Below are 16,089 nucleotides of genomic sequence, written 5' to 3'. Positions count from 1 at the left end.
TTAGTTGTTCTAAAGAGGTCAATGAGAGCTTCCTCAAAGTAGTTATGGTTAACTACAAACCCCCCTAGGACTGATAATCATTTTGTCTTGTTTCATAAATGAGATGAGAAACAAATTTATTAAACTGAAAACAGTTATAGCAAACACATTACTTCTATTTTCTTATTCTTTTGAATTATGCTTCAAAATAGTGTAGCCTTACCACAATATCAAATATTTAAGAGCCATAGCCCGCTATTTTTTCCATAAAAATTCTTAAAATATTATAAATGACAAATATTAGTTATGAGTCAGTAGAACTAACATGTTACAGATATATTAATAACAGTATTTTTGTGATTTTTAATCGAAAGAAATCCTGGGGTTCAGGTTTGACTATTACTTCAGATTTAGACTAAGGAAAACAATGAGGTAGTTTTTGCAAACCCATTGGGAAGAGGTAATGCTTTGCCAATGGAAAAAAATGCTCCTGGAATTTAACTCCTTTTTACATTGACTAAGTGATGTTTTAAGATGTACAGGGGCCAGAAAGATAGAATAGGGATCAAACTGCTTGGTTTGCATGTGATTGACATTGGTTTTATCCCTGGCACTGCCAGGCGTGTTCTCTGAGTAGAGAATCAGGTGTGCCCCCAAAATCAAAACAACAGAAAAGAAATACATACAATTGTATAAGACTTTCAAATTTCTACCTTTAAAATGTATTTAAAATCCTACAGTATGGCTGATTTTTTTGATGATTTATTTGACAACTAATTGTCGAATGGTTTTATCAAAATTCTAAAAAAACCTATAAATTATATAGATACTAAATTTATATGACACGGGCCTAGTTCTTGACAAATGTTACTTTGATAAAAGAATTTGCATGTTTGCTTATTTATTTTTGAAACAGAAATCCTGAGTTTACATTTGATTGTCACTTCAGATCCAGATTAAGGCAAGCAGTAACATAGTTCTTGCTAACTAATTGAGATGAGGTAATTTCTCATTCTGGGATAAAATGACTCCTGAAAATTAATTTTTTATTCTACTTCAATTTTGCAGTGATTAAGTAGTGTTTAGGTTATAATAGATTTGGATTCTGAATTTCTCATATATTCATTATCACCACAAGTAGCAGAGTGCTACTGACCATTATTCACTTTTCTACTTTAGTTTGTAGTAAAACATGCCATTTTTGATGAATGCCGTGACACATACACAAATACACCTGGGGTGTAGAGTGATCATTTTTTACCTTTTTACAGACTTCCACAAATTTCAATGTTGCTACATTAGTTTTAAATTGTCTTAAAATCATAAATTATAAAATTAAAATATGGATAACTGACAATATTTGATCCACAGCAGAAAACAGTGCGGAAATTATATAATAGACATGAAACCTAGAAGTTCCATCAAGGAATCTTAATTTTTTCATTTAATTGAATTTATTTCTACATAATTCAGGTAATATTGTCTGTAAATATTTTAAATAAATATAACTTATGTATAAGGCAGAGTAAAGAAATATACTATGAAAAATCTCTCTTCTAAATTTTAGTTAGAATTTTGATAAAACTTAAAAATAACATTTGATTTTTAAAATATTCAAAGATTCAAACAAGTAAAATACTGAGAAAAACCCAATTCATTTTATGACTTCTATAATAATAAATAATATTCAACCAACTTGTTTTTTTATTTTTCAGATTTATGAACTATTGGGCATAATATACATCAAGTTAAATGGAAACCCATAGAAATGTCTCAGAATTTATTCTTCTAGGACTTTCTTATGACCCCAACATACAAATATCTTGCTTTGTGTTTTTCTTGCTCTGTTATACTGTCCTACTCGGAGGAAACCTTCTGATTCTGATCTCTGTCCAGTGCAGTCCTCTATTTAATCAACCAATGTACTATTTCCTTGTCCACCTATCATCTATGGACATCTGCTATACCTCCACTGTTACACCCAAATTAATTGCTGACCTGCTTGTGGAAAAAAAGACCATTTTCTACAGTAACTGCATGATCCAGGTATTTACCATGCACTTCTTTGGTGGTGTTGAGGTCTTTATTCTTACAGCTATGGCATATGATCGTTACATTGCAATCTGCAAGCCTCTCCACTATATGATTATCATGAGCAGGACAAGATGCAATCTCCTAGTCCTCACTGCCTGGGTGTGTGGGGCTATCCACGCCTTTCCTCTTTTTGCTATAGCCATCAGTTTACCCTTCTGTGGTCCAAATGAAATCGACCACTATTTTTGTGATGTCTTACCTTTACTTAAGATTGCATGCACTGATACCTACATTGACGGTGTCCTTATATTTGTGATTTCTGGTATGGTTGCCTTAGTTACTTTTGTTATCTTATTTTTTTCTTATGGAGTCATACTATTTTCTTTAAGAAAACAGTCAGCTGAGGGAAGACAGAAAGCCCTGTCTACCTGTGGGTCTCATATCACTGTGGTCATCTTATTTTTCGCACCTTATATATTTAACTACCTAAGACCTCCTACCACTTTTCCTGAAGATAAAATAGTTGCTCTGTTTTACATCATCATTGCCCCTATGTTCAATCCCTTAATCTACACGCTGAGAAACACTGAGATGAAAAACACACTGAGAAAAGTGTGGTGTCGAACATGCCTTTCCAAAGAATCACACACTTAGTATAGAAGACGTTCCTGGAGGATGGAACTTCTAAAGACAGTGATATCTATGAATAAAATAATCAGTGCTGTAGATGTTATATGTTATCTGATATTGTGAAGAGCGATGTAGGATTTCAAATTCATGTTAAAAAACACTAGTCCTTGCACACCAAAAGTGATTGGAACTAAGTTAAATTTTAAGTATGCTTCTATATTCTGGATTACCTGCATGAAAAAGGATTTGAGTCCTGGGTAATTGAATTAATTGTCATAATATAATTTATTTGTTTGAGTCCACATGAGCTACAGTTACAAAACTTTCATGTTTGATTTTCAGTCATACGATGATCAAACACCCATCCCTCCACAGTGCACACTTTCCACCACCAATTTCCCCAGTATCCCTAACTGCCCCTCTTCCCCCTGCCTCTATGGCAGATGAGTATCCTCTTTCTCTCTCTCCTTATGGGTGTAATTTAAATATAATGCTATATTGATCAATTATTTTAAAGGGTCTCAAAGAATAATTTTATATATTTAATCTACTTATAGATCAGGGCTGAGCCCAAAGGCACACATATGTTTGGTTGTGTAGAATTTGGAAATTAAAAATAATACAGCACATTTTGTGATAAAACACTCCTTTATACAATGTTAACACCAATCAGAAGGTATGTATAAAAATTTATTTTAAAGTATGATTTTAATTTTCTTCTGGATATACACAATCCTACCCATCATTGAAATAATAATAGCTATTATTACTGTTAATATACTATTACTTATTAAACTATTGAAGGGAGAGTGAGAATCTATGATTCAAAAACCTGAAACAAATGTACTGGCATTTTTCTAAGTAGAAATGTATAGTATGAACAGCCAAATTCAAGGAACTGTATAACAAAATACCAGGGTGATAGCTGCCAGATCCAGAAACAAGCAACCATTGCTTCCCTAATGAACAGTAAAAGATAAAAAGTGTCCACAAAGAAACAATGTAATAAATCAACAAGCAAAATAGGGGGCTGGAGTAATAGTAGAGTGGGGAGTGTGTTTGCCTTGCACAAGGCAACCTGGGTTTGATTACCAGCTTCCGAAATGGTCCCCTGAGCATCACCAGGACTAATTCCTGAGTGCAGAGTCAGGAGTAACCTTGATCATTGCCAGGTTTGACCCAAAAATCCAAAAAAAGAATATATTTGGTCTACACAGGGATATTTGTAATGTATATAATCTTAATTGTCCGATTTTGGAAAGAATCAGCTGGCCCTCCTAGCACTGAATGGCTGGCCAGTTGGCCAAATGTTATAGAGAATGAGCCCAGATCTCCTGAACACTGCTTGGATTATGTAAGGACATACCACAAAATAAATGTTCTAAAATTAAAAAATGAAGAAAAAACATATTAGTAAGAAAAAGCAGTTAATATATCTGAAAAAGTCAATATCTGATTGACTTTTGATTCAAAATGTACAGTATTTACATATCCATTTACATATCCAATTTTTCATATCCATAAAGTTCAAAATAATGAAGACTTAAAAAAAAGTATGAGAAGACTGTGGTCAAGGGAACACCATAAGTGATGTTAAGGTCACAAAATTTTATTAACAGAATTAATTTTTTATTATATTTATATTTAAAGGTTTTATGTGAAGGTCACAAACTATAATTTATTGAGATGCTGTATTTGCTGTGTTATATCATGTTAATGATTCTTTTTTACATATCTGCTTACTTTCTGTATTCAATGCATGGTATCTATAATATGTCTAAATAAATGTGTAATGAACATCACCAATTGTTTGTCTCAAATTGGGGATAATAACACAAAGTTGTAAAAAATATGCCTGCTCCAGGGATGTGTGTTGACGGGGTCTCTGTACAGCTCTCTCTCACCACCCCCGTTCAGTGCTCTTGGACCGCCATGTATGGACTGGATCGGGACAGCTGTAGGCGATGGACAGGCAAAGGAAGAACAATAACCAAGCTGGTTGCTGATTAGTTACCATTTTATTCAATCTCTCCTCTCTCCCATCTCACGCACTCTTCTTTCCTAGCCCCTCATTCCTCCATCCCCCCTCATCTCTCCCAGCTGCGTCTCTCAGCCCGGGCTCTCTCTCTCCTCTCTGGATTCTTCCTCTGACCACTTCTGTTGGATTCTGTCTCTCATGGCTTCTCTCTCCACCTTGCCCTCTGGGTCTGCAATAGACCCAGTCTGGTAGGAAAATCCACATAAGAAAGCCCTTCCTGACTGACCAGGCCCATGGGCAAAATATCTCTTAAGGTGTTTTTCTCCTTTAGTTATTTTTGTATGACAGTAAGAGATACATTGAAGCTTGTAGGGCAGCTCTCCTGGGAACATCTTGCCACAGACTTAGACTACAGAGCTCAGGCCAGATTAATCATGCCTAACCCTAGCAGGGCTATTACTTTTTGGATAATGACAGCATCTGTCCATGGCCAAACCCTTAAGCATTAATTGAGCATTAGTTAAGCATTAGTTAAGGATTAGGCACTCCAGCCAGGCCCATCTCGATGCCAAGGTAGCACATAGCTCAACACTTGCCCTGGGTCCATCCAGTCCCTTGTCCAGACCCTGCCATTGAGGGTGCTAGGAAGTAAAGGCTGCTGAGGCTTAGGTCAAGTGAACAGATAACCAGGAGGAAAGTATCATTTAAAGTCAAATAAACTCCCAGTTTACAAAAGCATAGCATTTACTACTGTCTTCCTCTGCCCATATAAAAAGGACATGGCTCTGAATAAACTATGCAAAGAACTTAAGGAGAAGAGAAAAACAATATTTACAAGTAACAGAGAACAAAGAAAGAAGTACAAATAAACACAGAGGAATGGGAGCACTGTGATGCAAACAACCCAATAAACTTGAGGCTATGTTATCTGACACAAAGTGTTTTCAATAGTTATGGTTACAAATCGAACATTTTATAATACAACAAATACATAATATATTGTTGTATTTTTTTGTTAAAAATGTAGAAGTCCACTATCAATAATGAGCATAAAAGAAATAACTTAAGATATTAATGATCACTGATTTTGCTTAGGTTTTTCTCTTAAATCTTAGAGAGATGAAACATCATTAGATTAGCAGTATCTAAATCATAAAACATTCCCAGAGCATATTGACTTTACCAAATTATCTTTAAAATTGGCTGCTTTCTCAGAATAGCTTTGAGTTAAATGTTTCGGTACTCTCACTGTAAAATTATTTCACATGATCAGAAAAATTATTACAAGGCATTTAGTATTTCCATTATATTTTTTCACCTAAATTTTAATTCAGTGTTCATTTTAGAGCCCCGGGAGCTAAAGTGATTGAACAAGCAATGACAAGTAATCATAAAAAGCCACAAAGAGGGGATGATTGCATAGGACAAAACCTGCTTCGAAATGGTTGTCTTTTCTCTTAACAAAAGTTATTGCTGGAAATATACATAAATAAAGGTCAGTCTATAATCTTTGAATAAAACTAAGTTTCCCCTAAGGTCAATATGACTTTGATAAAACTTGTTTGTTTACACATCAGCTGACAGTGTGGTAAAATGTCTACTCTGGACAACTTGAAGACCTTCTCAGAATCTTCTCAATAAGAAGAAACCCCCTTGATATTGTAGCCACGATACAGTCAGAAATATTTCCAGCAATAACTTTTGTTAAGAGAAAAGACAACCATTTTGAAGCAGGTTTTGTCCTATGCAATCATCCCCTCTTTGTGGCTTTTTTAATGCACTTTCCCTTTGAAATCCATTATAAAATCTGACAGTTTCTAAGAGTGAATCCTACGGTCATGTAATATATTGTTTCCTCAAACCAGGTATGATTTCATGGCTGATGATGCTGTCTCAAAATTATTTTATGATTACTTGTTATTGCTTATGCAATCTTATGGTAATGCAATTGTATATCTAGAAATATAATTATGGCTGCCAACCAGTTTTTGGTGAGTCAGATAAATATTGTTACAATTGTTATTTCAATATCTGTCTGTGATTTTAATCTTTAGCAGAAAAAAATAGTTTTATTTATCTTTAGGATGAAAAGATTAGTTCTATTTGTCATACTCAAAGTTATTTTTTTCAGTATGACAAAGTTGTCTCTTTTTATTAGTCTTAATTTTGTACTTTGACCTTTATTAATCTTAGAGACCCAAGGTTTGGATTTATTTTATAAAATTTATTTAATATTTTTTGTCAGTTCAGTTTCTTAAAAGCTTATGTCTACATTTTCATGTTTTTTCAACATAATTTTTTTCAAATTTCTAAGAACTTATTACTAAGATTCCTATATATGTGCTCAATATACATATTTGTTGACTGCAATATTAGTACATATTCTATAGTTCAAGACTTCAATATTAGTGCACTTTCTATATTTCACAAAGATTTTAATAAAATTAATTTTATACTAATGTCAATAAGTATAACCTCAAAACCAGAATGAAAAAATTCTTTAGATGACATAAGCTACTAGTAAGCCTGATTAAAATAACTAAAAGATATTCTCAATAATTTCTGTATCCTAAGCAAATTTAATTAATTTAGTATTTCCTGTCTTAGCAACTTCAATGGTGAAATATGCAAAAATAAAAAGATGAAATATTAATCTATATAAATTCTTTTAGAAATAATTTTAAGCAAATATGCCTATAATCACAATTCTATCAATATAACATTTCTCAATTCATAGATCTATGCTAATTTTTCCATCCTAGAAATTTACTATAAAACATACCTCTTTATTGTGAAAAAAGAAAATTTTCTACTATTAAATATGAGACACTTGGCGTGGATGTGGGGAGAAAGGGACTCTTCTTCACTGCTGGTGGGAATGCCGACTGGTTCAGCCCTTTTGGAAAATAATATGGACAATTCTCAAAAAATTAGGAATTGAGCTTCCATTTGACCCAGCAATTCCACTCCTGGAAATATATCCTGGAGAGGCAAAAAGGTATAGTAGAGATGACATCTGCATTTCTATGTTCATTGCAGCACTCTTTACAATAGCCACAATCTGGAAAAAGCCAGAGTGCCCGAAAGCAGATGACTGGTTAAAGAAAATCTGGTACATCTACACAATGGAATACTATGTAGCTGTCAGAAAACATGAAGTGATAAAATTTGCATATAAATGGATCAACATGGAAAGTATCATGCTGCGTGAAATGAGTCAGAAAGAAAGAGACAGACATAGAAAGATTGCACTTATATGTGGAATTAAAGTAGCTGAGAGGTACAAGCTTGCAATGACACAATTTCTGGCAGATATTTCTCTGGACTTAGTTAGTAAAATACTAAAATACAGAAATCAAAAACCGTGTGGCCGCTAGTGCAGCCACTCGACCTCATATCTCTTCATTCTCAGCAATGGAAAACAAATTATCAATCAAGTGCTTCCTTTTCAGCAGGTCCGTCTTTAGGAGGGAGAAACTCCAAACAATAATAGTGAGTTTTTGCTGAAATGTTGAATATAATCAAAGTAAAGTGAAAGTAAAGTGAAAATTATCAGTTACACAGGCGGGGTGAGAGGCTGGGGAAAGGGGAAGGGGGAAAGGTATACTGTGATTCTTGGTGGAGGAAGATGTGCACTGGTGAAGGGATGGGTGTTCGAGCGCTGTATAACTGAGACTGAAACCTGAAAGCTTTGTAATTTTCCACATGGTGATTCAATAAAAGAATAAATTTATTAAAATCAATAAATAAATATGAGACACTTAATTACTCATGAGTTTAATGATTGCAGTTACATAAACCAACTTGATAATATCCACCAGAGAATGAAAAACAGAAATTAAATTGTTAAATTCCATTTCCATAGCAATGACATTTATGATTTATTATGACAAGATTTGAATAATGTAAGCTAAGAGTTAAAAATGTTGATAGTATATAAAAATAGATAACAAGAATACTTTGATTATGGAAAAGATAACTCAATAATAATAAGATTGATACCAGATGTCTTGAGCAAAGTTTGGCCAGCAATGGGTATTTTATTGAAGTGGACTCCCACTGAAAGATTACCTTTTGATATTCTCTATGCTAAATTTCTATAGGCCATCCTTTAACTGATGTTCTAAACATTCAAAGTCTGAAAGCAAGCATCAAACTTAGCAATACTCACTCTATTTTCTGTAGATTATTAACTGTTTCAGCAGTTAATTAACACTTAGCATCCTATGAATTTTTAATCTGCATGGTAGAACTAATAAAAAATATGAAAAATAAATGTATTATATGAATATTAAATAATGTAATGGACCTAAGCAAACAATCTTAGCAAATTTTTAATAAAATTAATAACAAAGCGGCTGATCTGGGTTTGATTCCTCTCCTCCTCTGGGAAAGCCCAGCAAGCTACCAAGAGTATCTCACCCACACTGCAGAGCCTGGCAAGCTACCCATGGCATATTGGATATGCCAAAAACAGTAACAACAAGTCTCACAATGGAGACGTTACTGGTGCCTGCTCGAGCAAATTGATGCGCAACAGGATGACAGTGATTAACAAAGCAGTTTCATTTGAATACAATTTTATATTACAAATCAGATTTCCTTATATTTTAGTGTTCTACAAAGCTTTTTGTAGATAAGTGTATATTAGAGAGAATGATTTAGTGTGTATATATAAAGTTGAGTCTAAACAACATTATATTCGATGCCAAAATAAAGTAATGAGTGTTACAAAAATAAGTTTTGTGTATTTGAAGTGCTTCCTTTATGATTGCCTATATCATTTTTTACCTTAAAATTTAAAAAGAAATGAATAAAAGGTTTTTTCACCTTTCCTTCCTTTGTCTCTTTTTCTCCAAGCTATTAATTCTTAATATATTAGAATTATATTTGACTTAACATATTAGTCTTAATATATTAGTCTTAGAATAATATACGGCTGAGCAATAGCACAACAGATAGAGCTTTTGCCTTGCACAAGGCCAACCTGGGTTCGATTCCTTCATCCCTCTCAGAGAGCCTGACAAGCTACTGAGAGTTTCTCGCCCACACGGCAAAGCCTGGAAAGCTCCTGGTGGCATATTCGATATGCCAAAAACAGTAACAACAAGTCTCACAATGGAGATATTACTGGTGTCTGCTCTAGCAAATCGATGAGCAATGGGATGACAGTGATACAGTGACAGTGATACAGTGATATTAGTCCCAAGACCAGAGAGATAACACAATAGACAGTGCACTTGCCTTGCATGGTACCAACACAAGTTCAATCCTCACTACCCTATCTGGTTCCCCGAGTCCTACCAGGAGTGATCCCTGAACTCAGAGCTAGGAATGAATAATGAACACTGTAAAGTGCGCACCTCCCCTGAAAAAATACATAATTACAAGGCAACTGTACCCAAATATATTATATGTAAATATGTAATGGGTTTCTTTAATTTATTTGTTCCACATATGGTTAATTCTAATAGTCATGCATGCTGGAATTCTTAATGATTGCTTCTCTTTTCTTCACTCCTCTTAGATTCTCGGAGAGAGGCTGGCCTAATACCATTAGTTCTCTTCTTAATTCAGAAAGATGAAATAACACAGCACAGAATTTTATGAACTGTGCCTCTGACTAGTTCTTTCAGACTCCAAGGAAATACTGTCTGAGGCAACATAATTAAGGAAAAGGTGAAACGTAGCAAGGGACATTACCACAGAGAGTGGTTTATAAACTTTGGCCTGGTTGTGTTTAGAATGCCTTTGAGGATATATAATTTCCCAAAGCTTTAAAATACCTATTAATGCTTGTGTCATCACCTCAGGTTATAATCTGCTCTTTGAACTCCATTGCATCAGACGCAGGAATAAAAAGATGATTTTTCAGACCTAAACCCTTGTATTACTTCTGCAGAAAACTTTAAAAATACTTTTTGATTACCATTTAGTCCGAGTTAGTACTAAGATGATAATTTGCATTCAACATTTCTATCCAGTTCTCTGGAGGTTGATAAAGATAAGATTCTTATATGGATAATAATTATTGGAATGTTTGAGTAAATTTTCTTTGAACGGTTTTAGAAGTTTTAAGATATGATGGGATTTCTAAAATATTTTCAGATAACTGATTTGGATGGATTTGGATTACTGTTTTAAAATTATCTTCATTTTCAATTTTGATTCGGCACTGGAGACCAACTGGGAAAGCATGTCCTAGAGCAACTAAACTTGAGTACCAGAAGCTAATGGGTATTGATCACCCAGGTCTCCGTGAATCAGGAAGGTTTTCAATAACTACGGCTAAATTTATTATAAGCTATTTATAGAAATTCTCTGTTATTTCAATAGAAAGTTTGTAACTTTGCTTGAAGCATATAATCTGATGTCTGGTGGCTATACAGTAATGTAATAATTCACTTTTCATTGTGTAATATTTGCAAGGAACTCCATTAAATAAGACTTAAACTACTTCCATTTTTGCAGTAAATTTTGTCCAAAGTTCAAGCTTAAATGCATCCTGCTATATTAATATCTAAACAAATCTGCTTATGCACAAATATACGTAATTTTTAAATAATACTTGCTTATTTAAAAATATTTGTTATCCTAGACTAGTTTTATGAGTTATCTAAGGTAAGTTTGCTAAATGCTACCTTATAATAAACTTAATGTATGATAGAAACTTCCAGCTAATGACTTTTAGTAAGATTTTCTATGTATATGCAATAAGCATAATTAAAATGCATGTACAATTTTTATTCAGTACTATCAATTGAATAACATAATTTAAACTAAATTTTTGCACCAAATAGAAATCATTCTACAGAGTAGTGTTAAAATATATCCTAAAAATTACTGTATCATTCAAAGAGCAGGTTTTGACTAACCAGTTGCTGAAATTGAAATTTTCACAATTAGAGTTATCAAATCTATGTTCTGACCTTGCTTTTGTCTTTTGCACTTTTCCATCATTCATAGGTTTTATTTTGTTCATGGAAAATTTTGGTATTAGTAAGCTACGTATTTAATATGGAAGACCATGGAGGGAAAATACAAGTTTTACCCATAAATTATGAGGTATTCCATATAAACTCACATGCATCATTAACTTCTAAGCTCTGTTACATATATAGAAAAGAAAACTGATTAAGAAGAGATTAAATAACTAGCTTAAGGGTCACACAAGTTAGTTTATATAACAATCTTATGTATTTTTATCTCTCCTCTGTTGTTATAAACATGTGCTCAGTATCTGCCCAATATTATTTTACTTTAAAAATGATTTCTGTTTTCTCATGCATTACTTTCTTGATACCACTATGTTATTTTATGATAATAATGTTGTAATTCATCTTTCTATTCATTTTCTTCTCTTTCTACGTGCACAAATTATAAAGTATATTCTCTAGAAGTAGAGGTTAAGGAACAATGAACTATTGTAGATAGATTCAAAGCCAAAGATAAATTAGAAAATGCAAAAATAAATTAGAAAATGCAAAAAATGTGGAATTTTTAATTTTGTAAAATTTATAGAATATGATTCTAAATGTTTGTGATCAGAGAATTTTTAAGTATATGTACTCGTGTCATATTTGATGTGCCCAAAACAGTAGCAACAATTCTCATAATGGAGACGTCTCTGGTGCCTGCTTGAACAAATTGGTGAACAACGGGAGGACAGTTGCTACAGTGCTTTGTATTAGGTACTCCTTATATTTTTACAGATAGAAACACTGAAATCTGCAATTTGAGTGTCTGGTAATTAACCTATTATCTGACATATCTTATAAGCAGATGGGGGTTCAATGTAGTAATATATGACTTAATTTTTCTTAATCTGAGCTATTTAAAGTGATATTTGGATGAGACAAGTGGTTTCCATATTTAGGTGGTTCACACCTCTAATTATGTGATATTTCTAACTTTTTTTATACCTAGAAAAATACCATTAGTCACATTCTAAACAAAGAATCAGTATTGGTTGTTCTAAAGAGGTCAATGAGACCTTCCCCAAAGTTGTTATGGTTAACTACAAACCCCCCTAGGACTGATAATCATTTTGTTTTGTTTCATAAATGAGATTGGAAACAAATTTAATAAACTGAAAACAGCTATATCAAACACATTTCTTTTATTTTCTTATTCTTTTGAATTTTGCTTCAAAATAGTGTAGCCTTACCACAGTATCAAATATTTAAGAGACCTAGCCAGCTATTTTTCCATAAAAATTATTAAAATATTATAAATGACAAATATTAGTTATGAGTCAGTAGAACTAACATGTTACAGATATATTAATAACAGTATTATTGTGATTTTTAATAGAAAGAAATCCTGGGGTTCAGGTTTGACTATTACTTCAGATTTAGACTAAGGAAAACAATGAGGTAGTTTTTGCAAACCCATTGGGAAGAGGTAATTCTTCGCCAATGGAAAAAATTGCTCCTGGAATTTAACTCCTTTTTACATTGACTAAGTGATGTTTTAAGATGTACAGGGGCCAGAAAGATAGAATAGGGATCAACCTGCTTGGTTTGCGTGTGATTGACATTGGTTTGATCCCTGGCACTGCCAGGCATATTCTCTGAGTAGAGAATCAGGTGTGCCCCAAAAATCAAAACAACAAAAAAGAAATACATACAATTGTATAAAACTTTCAAATTTCTACCTTTCTCATTTATTCATTATTGTAGCAGCTACCAGAGTTTAAAAGTCACAAAATTATATTTCTTTCCTCCAATATTATTTACTTTCATTAATAAAGTGCTGTAAACTGAATGAAACTTTAACTTCTTTTTATTTAATTCAAGGGAAAATGCAAAACAATACCTAGGAAAATTCTATGACCTTCTGTTTCCTATACCAATTGATTTCACAATTTTTAGTGATGGCATATTTGCTGTTAAATAAACTTTAAAATACAAGATATATATATATATAAACAATGAACATATTTGATGCTCTTTTTTAACAACTTAAGTGAGTTATCATTTTTTACAATACTGTATAGTTCTCAAGGCTCATGGCTTCTAAAATACAAGATCAGTTTTATTGACCTCACACTAGCAATTGATAATACTGAATTCTATAAATAATATGAAAATTATATTTATAAAATTTAACATTTGCATTTCTTCAGAAAAAATTTTAGATAATTTAGGTAATGTGGTCAGACACTTAAAAGAAAAATAAAATTCACATGATATTTAAAGAATAGACATCAAAAGCATGCAACTAATCTTTCTTGCTTTGTTTAGTTATGAACAAAAGACAATAATATAACTATCAAGAATGAAATGTTTTAGTGTAAAATTCATCTTCAAATATAGTAAATTTGTATTATCAACATTTAATAAGTTAACATTTATAAATTTTATATAATAAGTTATCCCACAATAGTTGCATGAAAAGCAGAGAAGCTGGAATGATAGTACTGTGGGTAGAGTGCTCATCTTGTTCATGACCAACCTGGGTTCCATCGCCAGCACTCCAGCTGGTCTCTGAGCCCTGCAGGCAATGAACCCTGAGCTTAGAGTCAGGAGTAAGCCCTGAGCACTGCTGGGTGTGGCCCCCAAAATGAAATTAAACTCAGTTAAATACAGATGAATGTAAACTCAAAATATAACACAATGAAAAGATGCTCAATTAAATTAAACTTATGAACTTTGCTATTTTAATTTGTTTTTAGCAAATTAATGATAAGAATTTACTCAATGTAATTCACCATTTATGTTTTATTTCTCTCAGGTATATAACTCATGTGTGTCTAACATATACTAAACTCAAATGGAGAGCTACAGAAACGTCTCAGAATTCATCCTTCTTGGACTCTCTTATGGCCACAACATACAAATATTTTGCTTTGTGGTCTTCTTACTCTGTTATGTTGCTCTGCTGGGAGGAAACCTTCTAATCATTGTCTCCATTCACTGCAGCCCTCTATATAACCAACCAATGTACTATTTCCTCATCTACTTATCCTCCATAGACATCTGCTACACCTCTACTGTGACACCCAAATTACTCGCTGACCTGCTTGTGGAAAGAAAGACCATTTCCTTTGGCAACTGCATGTTACAGGTCTTTACCATGCACTTCTTTGGAGGTACTGAGATCTTCATTCTTACTGCCATGGCTTATGATCGTTATGTTGCCATCTGCAAACCCCTCCAATATATGCTCATCATGAACAGGACCAATTGCAATCTCCTCGTTTTAGCTGCTTGGGTGGGTGGGGCTATCCATGCCTTTCCTATTTTCGGTGTGGTAATTGGTTCCCCCTTCTGTGGTCCTAATGAGATTGATCACTATTTCTGTGATCTGTATCCTTTGCTTGAAGTCGCCTGCACTGATACCTACCTGACTGGTGCTCTTGTAATTGCCTTTTCGGGTACACAAGCCTTATTTCCCTTGGTTGTCTTATTTCATTCTTATGGGTCTATACTATATGCTCTAAGAAATCAGTCAGCTGAGGGGAGACGTAAGGCCCTCTCGACTTGTGGGTCTCACATCACTGTGGTCATTTTATTTTTTGGACCTGCGATCTTTATCTATTGTAGACCTCCTACTACTTTCCCTGAGGACAAAATATTTGCTCTCTTTTATACCATCGTTGCCCCTATGTTCAATCCCTTAATCTATACTCTGAGAAATGCAGAGATGAAAAACACTTTGAGAAAAGTGTGGTGTCGAACCTTACTTTCAAAAGGAGCATAGACTTATTTTGAAGGATCTTACTATCCAAATTGCTGAAAGAAATAGATGTGGAAACATTAGCTAAGAAATGCATGTTTCATATTTCATTTCTATATTGAAAGAGAGATACATTACCCTAAATTTATAGTAATAATTGAATAATAACTGATTTTTGAACAGCAAATGTTTACTTTAATCTTGTGGAGTGTTTACAATGTTTATATACCTCAGTTTATCTGCATCAAACCAACTATAAAATTGAAACAAATGAGTAATTATGATAATGTGAAAGTAGTTCCATGTTAGAAATTTAATTATAAATGATCTTAGTATCAAGCTTAATGATTAATAATTATTAAACTTAGCAATTAATAAACCAAATGATTTAGTTAAAAATTTAGGCATAGTGACAGCTCACATAGGAACACCAATCATTTAGTTTGGAGAAATTGGTAGTTAAAACAAAATAGTGTTACATTTTCTCATAGCATACTCAATTATATAATTGAATGCCAATGTAATTCAGTAATTAATGTATGAAAGAAATATTTAAAAGTAGATTCTGAGTTTAAGTGTTTTCATGAGATCCACCATCCTGATTTTCCATTAAAAATATTATAAATTCATTTTATCACTACTAATAATGATTAGTAATCGAAGATACTGTGAGCTTCTAAGATTCAGAAAGTGTAAAACATATGTAATAACGTTTTTCTAAAATGATTTATAAAGCATCTCACATCAAACTCATGAATTACATAAAGAAATGTCAGCATAGACCCATC

The 16,089-nt window shown here is 33.0% G+C and overlaps 2 protein-coding genes across 2 annotated transcripts; both read left to right on the top strand.

Moving 5' to 3' along the window:
- Positions 1–1,731: 1,731 nt before the first annotated feature.
- Positions 1,732–2,667, top strand: LOC101547116 (olfactory receptor 4P4-like). Its single transcript, XM_004621619.2, has one exon. It carries the CDS (start codon positions 1,732–1,734, stop codon positions 2,665–2,667), a length of 936 nt encoding a protein of 311 aa, XP_004621676.2.
- Positions 2,668–14,395: 11,728 nt separating this feature from the next.
- Positions 14,396–15,325, top strand: LOC101546860 (olfactory receptor 4P4-like). Its single transcript, XM_004621618.2, has one exon. It carries the CDS (start codon positions 14,396–14,398, stop codon positions 15,323–15,325), a length of 930 nt encoding a protein of 309 aa, XP_004621675.2.
- The last annotated feature ends 764 nt before the right edge of the window (positions 15,326–16,089 follow it).

This window comes from Sorex araneus, chromosome 6, assembly GCF_027595985.1.
Source record: "Sorex araneus isolate mSorAra2 chromosome 6, mSorAra2.pri, whole genome shotgun sequence".
In the NCBI taxonomy this organism is placed as follows: domain Eukaryota; kingdom Metazoa; phylum Chordata; class Mammalia; order Eulipotyphla; family Soricidae; genus Sorex; species Sorex araneus.
This window is presented reverse-complemented; position numbering and strand designations above follow the sequence as displayed.

Excerpts from the sequence above, each read along its gene's own strand:
- LOC101547116 (XM_004621619.2), top strand. The coding sequence starts at position 1,732 with ATGGAAACCCATAGAAATGTCTCAGAATTTATTCTTCTAGGACTTTCT.
- LOC101546860 (XM_004621618.2), top strand. The coding sequence starts at position 14,396 with ATGGAGAGCTACAGAAACGTCTCAGAATTCATCCTTCTTGGACTCTCT.